At 39.7% G+C, this 18,085-nt stretch overlaps 1 protein-coding gene across 2 annotated transcripts; it reads left to right on the top strand.

Annotated features, from left to right (window-relative positions):
• Positions 1–1,087: 1,087 nt before the first annotated feature.
• Positions 1,088–17,486, top strand: MCUR1 (mitochondrial calcium uniporter regulator 1). Of its 2 annotated transcripts, XM_048308331.1 has the most exons (9): positions 1,088–1,445; positions 2,507–2,620; positions 4,074–4,177; positions 6,284–6,385; positions 8,056–8,097; positions 9,809–9,880; positions 13,368–13,421; positions 14,601–14,715; positions 16,023–17,486. In XM_048308331.1, the coding sequence occupies exons 1-9, from the start codon at positions 1,202–1,204 to the stop codon at positions 16,076–16,078; spliced, it is 903 nt and encodes a 300-aa protein (XP_048164288.1). In that variant the 5' UTR covers positions 1,088–1,201; the 3' UTR covers positions 16,079–17,486. The 2 variants fall into 2 exon arrangements, with proteins under 2 accessions (XP_048164288.1, XP_048164293.1); XM_048308336.1 differs by lacking the exon at positions 13,368–13,421.
• The last annotated feature ends 599 nt before the right edge of the window (positions 17,487–18,085 follow it).

The following is an 18,085-nucleotide window of genomic DNA, read 5'->3' as shown; positions in this document are numbered from 1 at the left end:
TCTACTTTTACTTACAATGAAAACAAACACGGCTGTGCGAGTCAGCCCACTGATGTCCCTGACCATCAACAGTGCCAGTAGTTTGAGAAATGGCTGTTCATGCAGTCTGCAAGTATAATAATATCTCTCTGGTACACTGAAGTAATATTTATAATTTATTCTGTAAAAGCATCAATGGCTTCCACTGTTCTGCTTTATCACCACAGCAGCTGGAGGCAGGTGCTGCTAAAGACTTGCTGGCCTTGTGCACATGCAGTCTCAGCTGCAGTGACACTGCCATGTGCCACGGTGGGTCACCTACCTTTGCGTTTATATAGATACACCTAAATGATGCCATCTTCATACTGATTTGCTGTAATTATTGAGTCTAGCAGGAAGAAGAAAAGATGCTGCGTGCTTTTTTCTGTGAGCTTGTATCTAACAGAAAAAGTATCAACTTGCTCTGAAATAAGTGCTGCCTGGAGAAAATGGCAGTGGGATAAACCGACCTCTTCTCCTATTAATTTCTTACAAATATTGTGTCTTAACAACAGCACCTAAGGAAAAAACCTTGTTTTCCTGTATTTCCCAGAAACCTCCATTTTTGGCAGAACGAAACACACAGCACAGTTGACCCACTCTAGTGCTTAGGGCACCTGTTCAATGGTTAAGGCCCCAGACCTAGCCAGTTGCCCACCCCTGCGCATTACTCGGTTAATAACTTCAAGCCCCGAAATCTCAGTTCCACTGCACAGCGACAAGTTTTGTCTGAAATTGTTTGTCTGGTTTGGTAGTTATGGGGTTACAGTGGCCGTGCTGCACTGACGGTAGAACTAGATGATCTCAAAGGTCTCCTGCAGCCTTGACGATACTATGACCCCACGATTTTCCGATTCCATGACCGGGGGACTGCCCGTCTCCACCGGATCGAGCCCGCACCGCCCTCGCAAGCACCGCCCCGCAGAAACCCGGGCCCGCCCGCGCCGCTCTTCTCGCCGCGGCTGCCGCGTGAGCCGTAGAATCAATCGCCGTCGCTGGCGGCGTCACCTGCCGTGTTCGGCTGCGTCCCGGAGGCGGAAGCGGGACGGCGCCTGTGGCGGAAGTGAGACGCCGGGGCGGCGTGTGCTCAGCGATGGCATCCCAGTAGTGGCGACGGCGGCAGCGGCAGCGGTTTCCGTCCTTCCCCTCCCCTTTTCCGCCGTCGGGACCGGGTGGCGTGGCCATGGCCGGGGCCCAGGCGGCCGCGAGCGGCGGGGGGCGGGCGCTGCTGCTGCTGCTGTTGCGGCCGCGGCCGCGCGGCTCGGACGGCGCCTCACGTGACGGCCGCGCGCCCGCGTCCCCCGCGCGCCGCTGCCTCGGCGACTGGCGGTGCCCGCCCGCAGCGCAGCCGGGCCCCGGCGGCGGCGCCGTGTGGGGAAGGGGCGGTGGGAGCGGCAGGGGGAGCCGGCGGCGCCGCGGGGAGCGGGGTGAGCCTCTGGGAGTGAAGTGTCCTGAGAGCACAGAGAGCTCGGGCAGTGGGCATGGAGAAGGGTCTGAAGCGCAGGTCCCATGCGGAGCAGCTGAAGGAGTTGGGGCTGTTTAGTCTGGAGGAAAGGAGGCTCAGGGGGGACCTTATCGCTCTCTACAACTACTCGAAAGGAGAGGGTTGCAAAGGGCAGGTCGGCCTCTTCGAGACAACCAGCGACAGGGTAAGAGGACGTAGCCTCAAGCTGCGCCAGGGGAGGTTTAGGTTGGACATTAGGAAGAATATCTTCACAGAAAAGGTGACTGGACTCTGGAATGGGCTGCCCAGGGAGGTGGTGGAGTCACCGTCCCCAGAGGTGTTTAAGGAAAGACTGGACGTGGCACTCAGTGCCATGGTCTGGTTGACAAGGTAGTGCTCGCTCGTAGGTTGGACTCGATGATCGCAAAGGTCTTTTCCAAGCTAATTGATTCTCAGATTCTGCCTCTTGGCGACTCACCTCATGCCCCACCTCACGTTAATTCTGTCAGGGTGCTTTATACACTACATATTCCTGTGGAAACAACGCACTGTCTTAGATCGGCATTCAATGTTGAAAGTATTTTCTGCAAAAACAATAAATGGCAAATTGTGAGCGATTACTTTTTTTTTCTAAATGGCAAGTGATAAAGGTTCACTTCTTTAACAAAGAAGGGACAGAGCGTGTGGATTTAGCCCTCACAGCTTTGAAGTGCTCACAAGTCCCATCTGCTGAGGTGATTCCAGTAAAGGAACCAGATGCAGGACCCTGTCACTTGGTGGGATTTTTCCCAGAACACTGTATTCATGGAGAGCATCTTGTAAGGGCAGCAGTAGTGTAGTGTCCTGTTTTCTAGCTCTTGCACATAGAATTTATTGGTCAAATGTCTTTTGACTTCCAAGCAGGCTGTGTGGTAATCTCAACACAAAGTATTTTGTCATTAAGTGAAAAACATTCTGGGTAGTAGGGAAACTCCTGGAAAGCAAACATGTTGATAAAATAGTCTTAAGAAATAACTTTGATTTTGTTTTGGTTTTTTTTTCCAGATGTAAGCATCTCTGTGTCGTCATCTCTACAAAGCAAAGAGAATATTTCCTTACTGGGAAATAGGAGGCTTTATTTTGACACTCATGCGCTGGTATGCCTCTTGGAAGCAAATGGTAATTTGTTTGAACAAAGTAACTACTTTTAGTGTCTTTCATGAGTGGTTTTTTAGTTTACAAAGTTTGTTACTTTTCCTTGACATGTAGTGTTATATCTTGTTTCTGATGGATCTTTTGGGGCTTATCTATATACTGGGTAAGGACATACAGGGTTTTCTTTCAAAAAGGAAACAGTGAGCCTATATAACTTTGTTTGGAATTATTTATTACCATATTGGTAGTTACAAATACTAAGAAAAAAATGAAATTTTAAGAACTGAGAGCAAAAAACTCCAGAGTTTTCAAGATAGTGGTTTAAAATGTATTAATTGGATTCCTTCATATGTAGTATATTGCACCTTGAATATGCATCAGTGTGTTACAATCAGATGGAATACAGGCTACTTTGTACAGTGCAGCTTTTAGGATAGAGCATAGGATTCTCTATAAAACAGTATTATGCTAAAATATATATAGGGGAATAGATTATTTTGGATTCAATGCTGAGGTGGGAGAGGTACCCTAAAGTGAAGCTCAGTATACTGAAGAGTCTTGTAATAGCTCTCCATTCCTAAAACAGAGAGGTCCTAGTCCCCTTCCCCCTGCCAGGTGATTTCTTCTTTTTCCATGTGCCAGGAACTTCTTAGGAAACTCTCCAACCCTTTTGCTTGGTTGATATTCTGAGACACTAATTTAATGAGCTGCTGGCTCAATTGAGTGAGCACAGGTCAGAGTGTCAAAAGGAAGGATAAGTGGAGAGGGAGCCTTTTGGTGGTAGTAAACTTTTATATCAGCTCAGTTGTTGAAAGTGACTTGCTCTCAGCTGTGCTCGCTGATGCTGAACTGCTGGTTAGTTTGAAATAATCATGCTTTTGAAAGTGTTTCTTTTCATAATGATTAACTTTTGTTCGTGATATTTTTATTCCTACATTATGAGGGTGGAAAAGATGAAGGTATATTTTAGGGACAGTGTTTTACTATAGTTTCCAGTACATTCAGTTTAAAAATTTTCTGATAAGCACTCAGAAGCTGGCAGACCTAAAATCAGGGCAGTTGGCTTTGTTTTTAGTTGTTGAGTTTTGTACATCTTCAGTGGTACTGAAGTTTTATAGTATAATGAAGTAAGTATCTGCTTTTCAGAGTCAGAATTCTTGCTTGCTCGTGGAGATAACCACATGTGAGAGGTGACATTCCACAGTAACTCTAGAAAACTCCCTGTTTATCCTTGTGATAGTATAACAGTGCTGCACTACGGAAGCAGTCATCCTATGTCACAGACTTAGTTTTGGGGTGGGGAAACTTGGAGGTACTGACTGTGTTCTTTTGTTAGTGCTGGATCAAGAGGTCTGTGTTTTATTATCTTTCATAACTGACATTTGTTGTAATTTGGTGCTGAGTATCAGCAAGTGGCGTTTCTGTAAACTGTCCAGATTTGGATCTCTGTCTGAATGTCGCATTTTGTTTCGCTTAGGGTTCACTACTCAGCAGTCGGAGGTCATTGTATCTGCGTTAGTGAAAATCATGAACACCAACCTGGATATGATTTACAAGGACATGGTCACCAAAGTACAGCAGGTTAGATCAGAGGCAGTGGTGGAGTTAAAGTAAATTAAAGCCTTGTATGCCTGCTAATGAAATATGTGTTGCTATTTGTTACTGTTAGACACTGCATTTTAAAAGTTTGAAGGTGAAGAGAAAACATTCCTCTGCATCTATTGACTGGTTCATTTTGTATTGAGTTTATCAGATAGTTACCAAAGTGTTGTGACGGACCTTGAGATTTTAGTACTGTGTGTTGGTATGCGAACCACAAGTAGTTTTTTAGTTTCAACCTTACAGTATGACACAGAGTTACTGAGAAGGCTTAGGCAGGCATAAGAGGTATTCAATGCATGGATTTTAATTTCTACATGTATTCTTTTGTAGACTTGTAACAAGGAAGTACAGATCCACTCAGTTATTTACCACCCTGTTATGTGGGACTTTTTTATTTATCTCTATGTCTCACAGTGACATTTTGTTGTATTAGAATCGAGCTGAAGTACAACCGCTGGGGCTGCTCTGTGAGCCTGGGGTTCCCAGTCCCAGGTCACCTTCTGAACTCAAGTAGTAACTTGTTTCATAGTAACAAGGCTGCTGTTTCGAGACATGAGAAAACAGCAGCTGCTGTGCCTGTAGTATAATAGTCTTGGCAGAAGGGTATCTCATTAAAAAGTGGAATACTGCAAAGGTGGATTTTGTGCCACTTTCCATCTAGGGGGGTTTCAGGCCATCCTTACTAGCATTTAGATTGTAGGCAGACCAGATGTGGGAGTCCTTCATCCTCTTGTGCTGAATTTGTTCCACAGTCACTCAGAGAATGCCATGTCAAAGGGTCCTTTTCTCCCATGGTTAGCTGTATTTTACAATAAACAGTCTCAGCCTCCTTCTGTGCCTAGCTTTTTTTAATGAATGTTGTTTTTTGTTGAGTTTAATGTTGCTACTGATAGTGGAAGTTTTCTGAGACTGTTAGATTTGACCCTCAGGTGACTTTCTGCCATTAAGATGCAATGTGTAGGTTTGTATGGCAGCTCGGGAAGTGTGTGTGCCATCAACACTGGGCCACATGATAAATCTGTACTTCCTATAGTCTTTGCACAAGGGCTTCTGCAGAAAGAGAACAGAGAATTGGAAGAAAGATACGGAATGTTGTGGATGAGCTATTATCAAAGTATTACCTTGGTTAGATAAAACCTTAGGGTAAAACAGATATGCATGTGTGTGTATGTATAGACATGAAGAGGAGAAAGAATATGGAAGATTCTGGTCTCTGTTTGCTGAGTCCACTGAGGAGAAGAGAGAACAAGAGCCATCTGGAGACACTGAGGAGTAAGAAAAGAGGTGTCCATGCAGTACTCTTTCTGTAGACTTTTTGTAATGTGTCCAGACCACTGACCCATTTTTTTTAGTCTTGTGGTCAGGTAGCCTGGAGAGGCAACTTTAGATGCTACTTCGAAATAAAATGCTGCAAGGTAGAATAGCATTTTGTGACAAAACTGAAGCTAGAGTGCTGTGTCAGGTTTGTAGGGTCTTAGTCCAGAACCAAAAGCAAGGGACTACTTACTGGAGGAAGATCTTTAGTAGAGCAGGCAGTTGCTATTTGCACGTATGGGTAGTGTAGGACCTAGAACAATGTCTACAGACTTTTCCATTCTTGAAAGTTGCAGAGAATTCTTGTTTGTCTTCTGTCAGTTCAGTGTAATGGACCTAGAAGAGCAATTCAAAGCATCAGTGCGTGATTCTGAGTAGTGAGGCAGAGTGACTTCCTTGCCGGGAGAGGCAAAAAAGGAGGTAATTACAGAAGAGTATGGTTGTGCTGAGGAATTTTGGATTGAAGGCCAGCTTTCCTCATTTGGCTCAGAGACAGCTGAGCCAAAAGCAAATGTTTCCTAGGTTAATAATTGAATTATTCTGATCTGTGTTAGCACTGCCAGTTTTGTCAGACATTACCAACGTTTGAGCCTAACTTGCTTATTTTGTCACTGTCACTCTATCTTGCTTTCTGAAACTTGGATAATCAATCTGAAATTGCTGAATTAAAAATTTCCGGGTACCAAAATAGTCTTTCATATTTGTAGGCATAGATGAGAAAAAGCATGATAGTTGTGATATGTTCTGAGATTCTTCTTCCATCTTTTAAAGGAAATTGCACTTCAGCAAGTAATGTCCCATATTGGTGGTGTGAAAAAGGACATGATTATTTTGGAAAAAAGTGAATTTTCAGCACTTCGCTCAGAAAACGAGGTAAAAGTCACTGTCTTGGAAAGTGCTACTCTAGAACTTGCCTTTGTTTTTTTTTTTCCTAATGATGTAGAAAAGCATCTTGTACCTAAGGAGATGACTGGGGCTGGGATGGTTTGGTGGCCATTCACTAGTGGGGTCCCTCAGGGGTCTGTGCTGGGGCCAGTTCTGTTCAATATTTTTATTGGTTACACGGATGAGGGTACTGAGTCTTTCATTAGTTAATTTGCGGATGACACTAAGCTGGGAGCATGTGTCAATCTGCTGGAAGGTAGGAGAGCTCTGCAGAGGGACCTGGAATGGTTGGATGGGTGGGCAGAGTCCAATAGGATGAAGTTTAGTAAGTCCAAGTGCCGAGTCCTGTGTTTTGGCCACAGTAACCCCCTGCAACGTTACAGGCTGGAGGCGGTGTGGCTGGACAGTGCCCAGGTGGAAAGGGACCTGGGGGTATTGGTCAACAGCCGATTAAACATGAGCCAGCAGTGTGCCCTGGTGGCCAAGAAGGCCAAGGGCATTCTGGCCTGTGTCAAAAACAGGGTGGCCAGCAGGACCAGGAAAATCATTCTTCCCCTGTACTCGGCACTAGTGAGGCCGCACCTTGAGTGCTGTGTCCAGTTCTGGGCCCCTGAGTTCAGGAAGGACGTTGAGATGCTTGAACGTGTCCAGAGGAGGGCAACAAGGCTGGTGAGGGGCTTGGAACACAAGCCCTATGAGGAACGACTGAGGGAGCTGGGGTTGTTTAGCCTGGAGAAAAGGAGACTCAGGGGTGACCTTATCACTCTCTACAACTTCCTGAAAGGTGGTTGTAGTCAGGTGGGGGGTGGTCTCTTTCTCCAGGCAGCAGTTGATAGAACGAGAGGACACAGTCTTAAGCTGCGCCGAGGGAAATAGAGGTTGGATATTAGGAAAAAGTTTTTCATGGAAAGAGTGGTGAAGTACTGGAATTGTCTGCCTGGGGAGGTGGTGGAATCACCATCCCTGGATGTGTTTAAAAAAGATGGGATGTGGCACTCAGTGCCATGGTTTAGTTGAGGTGTTAGGGCATGGGTTGGACTCGATGATCTCAGAGGTCTCTTCCATCCTGGTGATTCTGTGATTTAATGACCTTGTTGACGGTGCAGAGCAGAGGGCACCTTCAGCAAGTCTGCAGATGATCCAAAGCTGGGAGTAGCAGCTGATACATTAGGCAGTTGTGGTGCCATTCATGGGAATATCAACAAGCTAGGAAAATGGAATGACAGCAATCAAATGAAGTTGAATGAATGGAAATGCCCAGTCCTGTCTCTGGGAATACCCTCAGCCACCAGGACAGGCTGGGGGTAACCAAAGGGAAAGCAGCTTGGCAGGAAGGGCCTGGGTGGACAGCAAGTTGACCATGAGCCAGTGATGAGTCCTTGTGGCAAAAGCAGCCAATGGCCTCCTGGGCTACATTAGGAGTGGGACACTGCTAATTTCTGCCTTGTGCTGTTGTTTGGAAGGGCACAGTACTGAGTAAACAGGCATGTGTATTCATCTATATGCATACTGAGGACATAGAATAGTGCTTGGTTTGCCTGCCTTTTCATATTATGGATTATAGTCACTGTTACTGATCATGCAAATTCAGTAGATTTCTAGATTGTGTGGTTTTATATACAGTAATAAAGTCTACAATTTTTTTTGTACTCTCACAGAAAATAAAACTTGAACTCCAACAGATGAAGAAGCAAGTCATGGTAAGATACCGTACCAATATAATTAAGAATTAACACCTGTCTAATTAGCTGGAAAAAATACAAAGTGTTCCTTTCAGAATTTTATTTTCTAAGCTGTGCTTAATTGTTATGATACATGTGATACTGAAATTGCTGTTGACAGTACAGTGTGGGCTGCAGCAAAGGCACTTTCATGCATACTTCATTTATGGGGACAGGAAACTGTGACTAGTACAAGAGGTGAACCAAAATATAACTGATGATATTTTTACTTATATGTCCTTAATTTAGATTCAGAAAGTAGCTGCTGTGTCACAGTTAAGGCTGAGGGAAGTTCTGCATTTAGGGCTGCCTGTACATTAAAGATGCAGCATACATTTAAAATTATAGTACTTACTAATTGTGGGAGTTTGATTGCTCAGTTTGGTGATTTTTTGTTTCTTTTTTCTCTGAAGGCTTACCTGTTACCTGTCCAGAATTTAAAACAGTCAACAAATGTAACAATTTAAAATGGGTTTTTAAGGCCACCAAGTTTGGGACCATTATGTTTGGTCCTGTTTGTTTGGGAGCAAATGACCATTGCACGAAAACAGGCTCTGTGTAGAAAACTTATTTTAAAATACATTTGGCATCTAATTTTTGAATTGTAACTTATTTTATGCCTTCAGTTGCATGTAAATGCGTTAGTGTAATCCACTGGTAGAGAGCATCAAGGATCTGAGTCATCTTTTCTCAAAAGCTAGATGTCTTCATAGTTTACTTTTAACTGTAAATTTAATTCTCACAAGGGCAGGTTGTTCTATGCTTGCTCAAAAAGACACAACATAAATTTTCAAGGAAAAATATTTCTATTTTTTTCTTTATCAAACTGTAACGTATTCTGTTGCAATGACAACTAATGATAAACCAATTAAAAGTTCAAAATTCAAGCATAGAAATTGAGTCTAATTATTGTTAATGCTAACCTAATGAGTTGGCATTGGCCTACTTGAGAAATGCTTACTTGGTTCTAGCAGTAGAATCTCCCAGAGCATCAGCAGTCTTTTGCTTCTCCCACATATTCATCTGATCAGCAGTTTGCTGCATGACAAACTGTCAGCTGGCTGAAATTCCTGCCAGGAGGTTGCATTAAAATGGCAGCTGTCACTGGGAAAAGCAGGAGTAGCTCACAGCTATTGATAAAGTCAAATGCAAGTGTATAACTTAATGGTAGTTTTAAGAAGTTAGGTGTATAAAAATGTAAATAAAAGTTTCCTGACTTTTAAAATGTCTGTAGCTTTTTCTGAAAACCCTAGATGTAGTCTTTGGAAACAGATTTTCTTTTACATTGGAAGGTGAGAAACTGCTTTGAAAGTTATTTTGAGCATCAAGATTGCTTTGTGGAAGAAATCCAACTTACAGGTGTAGCCAGGCATGTGTTTCTAGATATCAGAGAGAGTTACAGGGTATATGAAACATGCTCTGCATTTATAGAAGGATGTGCTCTCAGTTAAGTGCTGTTCTCAGGGTTAAAAGTATTTTCTAGTTTTTGATTTTGAGATCCAATTCATACTATAGAACATCATATTTCCCAGGCGAAGAATAGAAATACTTCTGAAAATTATATACATTAATTGGAGAGAAGCTCAATTCATGAGATACATACATAAAGATACAATATATTTGTCTAATTCTTTCTGCTTATGACTAAACAGAAAATCTTACCTGCTGCTTTATCAATTTTTTCCATTAGGATGAAATTACCAAAGTTCGTGCAGATAACAAGTTAAACCTAAACCTAGAGAAGAGCAGAGTAAAAGAACTGGTAAGTTTTGGTTACTTTCTTTTAGAAACATCTCAATACTGAGTAATCTCCAAATCTGGGTAAAAGCATCTTACCCAAAGAGCATTTTCATACTAACCTATTGCATCACTCAGCTTCAAGATGGTATTAATCCAAGTTAGTCATCCTTATGCTGGTTCATGCAAGGTGCCATGTTTGGGTATGTATGTTTTCCTTATTTTAATCTTGTTCTAATATCAGGATTAACATATTACACTTAAATATATTAGATATTTAATCTAATATGCTGACTAGCTGCCTAGAGGGTTTTCTATTTTATTAGTATATCTCTTTCTCTATTTTCACACTTAATAAACCTTTTAACTTAATTCAACATTTTGTTGAATCATCATTGAAAATATTTCATTTCCCTGTATCTAGTTTGTCAGGAAATACCTATTGTGGAACTAGTTGTAGTTTTAATTGTAAGTTATCCTCGTTCATACTGGTTTTGAGCTTTGAAATACCTGGCAGATCTGAATTGATGTAATCTTAAATTAGGATAATGTAGATGTAAAATTAGAAGATTAACAAGTTTTTGCATTATACACAGCACTCTAAACAGAGTTCTGTTCTCATAGATTTTTTTTCCAGTAGCTTTTATGATCTCAGTGAAATGGCATCTTCTAAATTGAAGGATCTTTTAATGACTTTTTCTGTATTATTATTATTTCTTACTCAGTCCTTTTTCCCAGGTGCATCATAAAGATGTAATATTTATCTTCAATCCAGGTAGTAAGAACTGTTCATGTAGATATCATTTATCTTCTGTGTGTGCCCCTAGAAGTTTTTCACAGTGATTAGTTTAGGTAACAGCTGTGTTGGTGATTCAGTATAATGACTAACAGTCTGTTAGCCTGTGGTAGATGCTTGAATAAAGTACAATTTGAGCAGGTACACTTCTTGTTTAAAGGTTAATACTTCATGCTAATGTTTTAAAAAAACATCATATGAAATGTAGTCATTGTGTATTTCATAAGATTTGCAATACTTTGGGTTTACAAAACCTATATGAAGCCACTGCAGCAGTGATAAATTAGGCAGCAGTGTTTTCTTGTATATTCATGTAGGAATCTGGGCTTTTGTCTATTGTGCAGAACACAACTTTATTTTGCCTCCCAGGAAAGGCAAACTGTGCACGTCAACTTTCTCTTTAAAAAGTTGACCAACTTTGTAGTCTGTTGTGCAACTATAATTTCATAGTTTCTATGGAGACTGCTCTTCTTTTTTTTCCTCCCTCCACCCCACCATTTAATTGCCAGCTCTGCAGTGTGTGAACAGAAAAGGAAAAAGGCAGCTGAATGGGGAGCAGGTTGTAGCACATATGCTGAGTTGGGGGAAAGACATAGTCCAGTATTTTCTATAGTAGGCACAGCATCATTGTTATATTTACTTCAATTGTAATGTGACTGTGGACTGAATACTCAGCTTTCTAAGAATAAAACTCAGGATAATTGAGGGTTACTGTGCATTCTTACTAAGTTACTTTTCAGAAGAGAAATGTCCAAAGTTTTAATTGTTTTAACTTGAAGCAATAAGTAAAATGTTCTTATCCTTCATTTTTACATGGAAAAAGTGCTGAAAGAGAATTTCACTTATGTTGGCAGTCTCATGTTTCAAACTCCAAATGCTTTATCTTTTGTTTTTTGTAGTTTATTATCTTACAGCTTTATTTCTCAGAGAATCCTACATTGCTTAGTGCACATCTTTTTATGCTGCGACTTATATCTTCAGTGTACAGATGTGATTTAAAAATGTGAAGTACAGTACAAAAATTTATATATATTCATGTGTTCATGCATCACAGTGCCTCTAAGTTTGCTGTTAAAAAACTCAAGATGTATCTGACAAAATTGAATTTTTTCTGCACTGTGAAAAAGCGGACTTCAGGCGAAATCTCCCTGTTGAATTGCAGAGGGGGAGATTTAGCCTTGTCCTTCCTTCTTTTGTTTCTATGCACTGTTTATGTTGTTGTTACAGACGTGGTGATGGCTTGCAGTAAAATGTCAATTTCACTGTCTTAAACCTAAGATTAAAATCCTTGGGTCTGACTTAGAGAGTTCTAGACACAAAACAAAACTTTAAGAAACATCCAGAAAGAAGCTCGTAGGATATAAATAATTCAGAAGATGTGTATGTGGCTAACTGCACGTATTTAAATAAAACAGACAAACTATTTCAGTCCATAAAATTATTTTAATTCTCATGGTTCTTTTGGTACTGATCAATTCATTAATGTGAGGTCCAATTCTTGCATTTCTACCCAAACATAATTTTGATTAGATTATTTTATAAATACTCTGGCATCTTGACACTTTCAAAAATGGAAATTTATATAAAATATCTGAATTTCTTTTTTTATCCTTCTCTTCATTTTGCAGAATCTAGTGACTCTTTCATTAATTGTAGACATGCTGTTATTTGTTTTTATGTAGTTTTCTACATTTGTAGCAGCCTGCTGTCTTTTAGCTTCAACTTGAGATCAGTCAAAAGTCCAAACAGAGCTCTAGATCTTTAAGGAGTGTTTTTCAGTGCTGAGGCATTTCTGTAGATTAATCTGATTTTAATGTTAAAATGAAATAAGCTTCCAGAGTGACAGAAAAATAAGGTGACTTTCCACATGGGAATGTCAATAGGTAAGGTTATTGCTGTTTAACTCAGGATTCTGAGATGGTTGCCTGATGACCTTAGTACTCTTCACTGGAGACTGGTGCTTTATCCATTGTCTATGAATAATTTAATTGCTCCAGTAGTGGGGCAGGAACCATTATAGGTGTCAAGGTAAATCAAGCCTGTTCATGAGTCAGAAAGGTAACCTGCTTTAAAGGCATGCTTCCTTATTTTGGATTTAACTTTTCCTTGAACCCAAATAGCCATAACTTAAAAATAAGCCACAACTTCTGATGATCCCCCAACAAAAGGCTTCATGTGTGATACAAATGTTCTGTTTTTGACAAATACACCATGAAATGGCAGAGGTCAGAACAATTCGAATTTTGAGTGCATACAGTGCTGGCTAAACATTTCGTTAATAACTGAGTTTGATGTGATTTAAAAGTGTTCTCCCCTTCCTGAAGGCAGCAGATGGTTGTGTCTTGGTTGTGCTTGTATGCTCAATGGATTAGTCAACTGTTCCAGAGTTACTGCTCAGAGTCATAGGTCCTTGTTTTTCAGAAATGCAAATCTGCCAGCCTTTCTTCCAGCTGCTTACTAATATATACAGTCTTTGTGAAAGGTGGGTGTCTGAAGAACTTGTTGCACTTCACATTTCTGAAGTGTGCTTTTCAGAAGGACAGCAGGTACCCTACAATGCTGTCTGCCAAGTGCTGCCAGGCAATAATCTTGTCCAGATTATGTGTTCTACGTAATTTGGAAACAGAGAAACATGCTTTTAAGTGGGAAAAAAAAAAAAAAAGGAAAAAAAGTTTAAGGACGGTATCATGTTTAACTTTTTTTTCCCCTCTTCTAGTATTCACTTAATGAAAGAAAACTACTTGAAATGAGGACAGAAATAGTGGAATTGGTAAGAACTTAGTAGCTGATTATAACACAGCAAATCTTTTTGTACTTGTGTTATGGACCTGGTATCCTTTATGGACTTGGTGATGTCCTTATGCACTTTAACTTAAGTGTCTACAGAATAAAAATTCATATATATTATTAGACCCTCTGCATGTATATATAAGCTGTTCAGTAGTCACTTTATTTTGAAACCACATGCATGTAGTATTTTCTGTAAATGAAATTCCACTCATAGCGTGAAATTAATTCTTTCCACCACATTCAGAGAGAAACTCATTGCTAGACTGATTTGCCTTCATTTTAGAGGAGGTTTTTACCAAGCACTGCTACTTCTCTTTGTTTCCTTCCTGTAGTTTAGGGAATTATCCTTATGAAGTCATCTAGCAGTAAATCATTAACTGATTCACAATGTTTCAGTAGTGCTGATCTGAAACTATCAGCAACTCAGCAGCTGTTGTTCTCAGTTTACAAGTTGGATTTTTCAGTCTCTTCTGTAGTAATTCTATCCCATATTTTTTAGCAGAAGTCCTGTCTTCTATCATAATCAAATTCTGAATTTGTAGCTGGTTTTGTGGTAAAACTCATTGCAAGACAAAGATGTGCTTTCCTACAACAGAAGACCAATTCTCAGTTTTTAAATGATCCATAAATCTCTCTGCTCCAGTATGATTTTGTCACGAGAGGCTCTTAGGCTTCTCAATAGCTCTTACAATTGAGCAGTGACTTTAGTCAGTGGGCTGAATGACAGATTGAAGTTAATGTTTATGCTGTTAGATTGAGATAAGAAGGCATCCAGTTCTGCCAGTTTCTAGATTACTTGTTAAGGAACATGTAATCACATACATTTCCTGAGTTCACCAAATTACTCAATTCCTTGGATATAAGCAGCTAAGAAGGAACTTCTTCTCTTTGAATAAGGTCTGTATTATCTCAATTGGTTAGAGCATGATGCTAATGACACCAAGGTTGTGGACTCCATCCCTGTACAGGCCATTCACTTCAGAGCTGGACTTATCTTTGTGGATCCCTTCCAACTCAGAATATTCTGAAACTTCTGTGAGAATGCAAATTAACATGCATTTAAGGAGGAAGCAAAAATACAACTTGAAGGGATGGGTTAAATTTCTAAATAAACTAGGAAGTGTTCAAATTGCATAATTTTGTGGCTTTTGCTTTTTAGCATGCACAACAAGACCGAGCTCTGACCCAAACAGACAGAAAAATAGATACAGAAGTTGCAGATCTGAAAACAATGCTCGAATCACACAAACTTGATAATATTAAATACTTAGCAGGTAAGGAATCTGGGGTTTGTCTCTGATGGTGAAACTGCCAAACACTGTTAAATGTTTGGCAAACTCTCAATTGACTCTATTCATAAAGGCCCTGATTAAAAAAAACCCAAACAAACAAAATTGAAATAGTCTTAGGCAGAATTAGCAGCCTTATTTCTGTACTTAACACACAGTTTTCTGTGATACACAACTTTATTTTGCATGGGCTTATTTCAGGTTTTTGCCCTTCTTTATACTGTTAATAATAATATGTGTGAGAAATTTAAATGTCTGCCTGTTAACAAGGACCAAAAAGTTCTTCTGTGCCTGACTTAATTTATGTAAGCAGCCTGCTTTGTGCCTTACTTCTTCATCCATCTGATGGAGATCTATGTGCAGAAAGGAACATTTCAGCTTTTCTGACTGTTCAAGGCCACATATTCTTTAAATTTGCATATTTACAGAAGTGCTTGGAGAAAATATTATGTATGTGTGCCTACTATTGCCCTAGGTAACTTTAATATTTTGACATTTTAGTACTGAGCGTGCAGTACTATTAAATGAGGTTTGCGGTAGAAAATTATTATTCTTCTGATTTAGATTTTCTGATTATTTTTTCATGGTGGGTTTTATCAAAAGTACAATCACATAAGCCTATTCATAGTACTATATTTCAGACAAATCTTTTAAAGAGAACGAGTAAAATGGAAAATAAAAGGTGCTTTATTAAAATGAGAGGAAATTCTTTTCCCTGCCATTCCTACTCAAAACCAAGTTGAACTCTAAATGGAAGAAAAAATAATTAAAAATCATTTGCATTGTGTTTGAAGTACTGCTGTTGCAAATAAAGGCAAAAATATTTTGTGTGTATATCTTGAAAGAAAAATGTGATTTCATTTAAGTAGAAATTTTAAAATTGGAAAAGCCTTGTTAAAAATGGCTTCCGTTTATTTGTTTGCTAAGTACTTGTCTGTGATTTATTAATCCTGTTACTTATTTCCTCATTTTACATCTGTAACTTGCTATATTGATCTTTTTGGAATGGTAAGCAAGTAAGGGTTTCTTTCAGCCTTTTGATAGTTTTCCAGCATTCTCTTTTGTTTTTTTCTCTCCTTATTTGTCATTTTTATACTCTTCCTACCTTGAAATGGTTTGTTCTAAATGAAAAAACTTGATTTCTCGCATGGGGGTGGGGTGGTTGTTGAACATTTAATATTGTAGTAAGAGGTGTACCTAGCTTTCTGAAGAGATGTTTGAGAGTTATTGATTTAATGTTATTTAATGTCAATATTAATGCCATTTTCCTCCCCATCTTTATTTTCTTTCAGGTTCAGTATTTACATGCCTTACTGTAGCACTGGGATTTTACCGTTTATGGATATAACAAAACATGAATTTAAAGGGACTTCTTCGTCTGAGTTTCTGAAAAAAAGAAGTTTTTAATCATTGCCTGGATTTTAGCCAAATCGTGGCTGTTTTATTTATTATTTTATAAAGCAGACTGTGTTGAGAATGTAACCAAAGACGTGCCTAGAAACAAACTGTGCACATACCTTGCATAGGTTGAACCTTACCTCTGACAGAAGCATTCTGCTGTTTCCCTCTGTTCTGAGCTGCAGGGCACCTGCTGCTGCCAAGTGTCCTGTATAGGCAAAGACTGGCATTCATGCCAGTTGAGTGGGCCTGCGTGCTGTAGAGAAAACCAATGGAATTATGTTGCTTTGCCTGCTCAGACACGCTGGCCAGACTCAGTTGCATGTATTGGAAGTATTGATGATTAGTGTAAAACTGAAGCTATGCATTCTGTGGCTTGGAGGCACTCTTGTATAAGTGGAGTTCGTGCTAATTGAATCATGTTTACTTCTCTCGCTCTAACACTTGTTCATACAGTTACTATGATCAAATATTTGTTTGGCTATTTCTGTAACACAGCTATCAGCTTGTTTTCCAGATGGCTGCCCAATCAGTTGTGTTCATGAACAAGTTCTGTGTAAAGATAGCAGTGTTCACTGCTAGTTTTGTTTGTAAGGTATTTGTAGAGATTTTTGTGACTAACTTGCCTTTGGTACACGTAAGTATCTGATACTCATTCCATATGCTAATTGCTAGACTTACCACTGTAACTGGAAGTTTGAAACACAGTAACATACACTAGTTAATTCAGAGTTAGTTGATACAAACTGTCTCAGGTGCTGCCTTCTTGATGCTTCTAGAAAGGAAAGAGATTTTCAATGATGGTTATGAATCAGGCTCTCAGGCAAGAGAACTGCAACAGTCTTCTGGGGGTTTATTGTTTCATTTTTTAAAAAATCATGTTGATTCTTCAAATGTGGAACTCCGATAGTGATTATAATAACTGAAGCAGTAGTGGACACCTGTAAAGATGTTTAATCCAGTTCTGAACAAACTCACGTGAATCAGTAAGTGCCACTGAAAGCAGTGAAGAAAGATGTCCAGTGTATCCAGGTATCTGTCATTCTTCCACTGATGAAATGACTGCTTTAGCAGCAGAGCTGCCATCTGTGTTCCTTCAGTTAAGGGAAATTTCCCTTTCCTGCTTGCTCTTAGGAGGGGCGATCAGTTTATGCACTGGTAATAAATGCTGTTAGAGCACAATAATGGCTTTGCTTGATGAGTAAAGCTTTTTGGCTACTTTGTGCCTGTACTGTAATAACTATTTAACATTTTTGTGGTTGGAAGTGCCAACTTTGATCATGTGCAAGTGCAGAGGAAGAAATGGATGCTTGTAACAATACTGGTCTGAAATAAAGAATTTTGAGTATTTCATAGAATATGATGAGTTTTCATTTTGAAAGCAACTTTTTGATTTGAAAATGGTCTCTTTGGTTGAAGGTAAGTCACTGCCCATAGCAAGTCTTTTAAGCTAAGAATTCACAAAGTCAACAGCCCTTCTAAGATGCTGAAGAGGAGTAACATAAGGAAAATTATTATTGTAGACTAACTTAACAGCCCCTCTAAATTAATTAATTTATACTCAAGAATTCCACTCTTTTGTTTAAAAATTATTTTCTATACTAAGTTACAGGTTTTGACACCTCAAATTAGGTAAGCAATAATTCAGTTTTTAGAATGACTTTGCTATTGGTCTTATCTTCCCAAGGCAGATGGTTCTATATATGTCCATGCAATCAGTACACGTTGGCCTGCAGGCTTGTGCATCTGACAAATAGTTGCTAAAATAACTATTTAAGACTAATTTTAAATATAGGATCTATCCTGCTAAAAACAGATACTGTGCAAATAAATTTCTATTTAGGGCAGGTGGAAGGAGGAAGTGAAAGATTATAGAGCACCAGCATCTTGGAATTACTGAGGTGTCAGCAAACCAGTACTTCTTGGTGAGTGTTTAAGCCAGGAATAAAGTAAATGT

Source organism: Corvus hawaiiensis, chromosome 1, assembly GCF_020740725.1.
Source record: "Corvus hawaiiensis isolate bCorHaw1 chromosome 1, bCorHaw1.pri.cur, whole genome shotgun sequence".
Classification (NCBI taxonomy): Eukaryota; Metazoa; Chordata; class Aves; order Passeriformes; family Corvidae; genus Corvus; species Corvus hawaiiensis.
Note: the sequence above shows the minus strand (reverse complement) of the source record. Positions and strands in the feature narration are given on the sequence as shown.

Excerpts from the sequence above, each read along its gene's own strand:
- MCUR1 (XM_048308331.1), top strand. The coding sequence starts at position 1,202 with ATGGCCGGGGCCCAGGCGGCCGCGAGCGGCGGGGGGCGGGCGCTGCTG. Across the intron at positions 13,422-14,600 it reads GGACAGAAATAGTGGAATTG|CATGCACAACAAGACCGAGC; the intron begins GTAAGAACTTAG and ends TTTGCTTTTTAG. Across the intron at positions 14,716-16,022 it reads TAATATTAAATACTTAGCAG|GTTCAGTATTTACATGCCTT; the intron begins GTAAGGAATCTG and ends ATTTTCTTTCAG.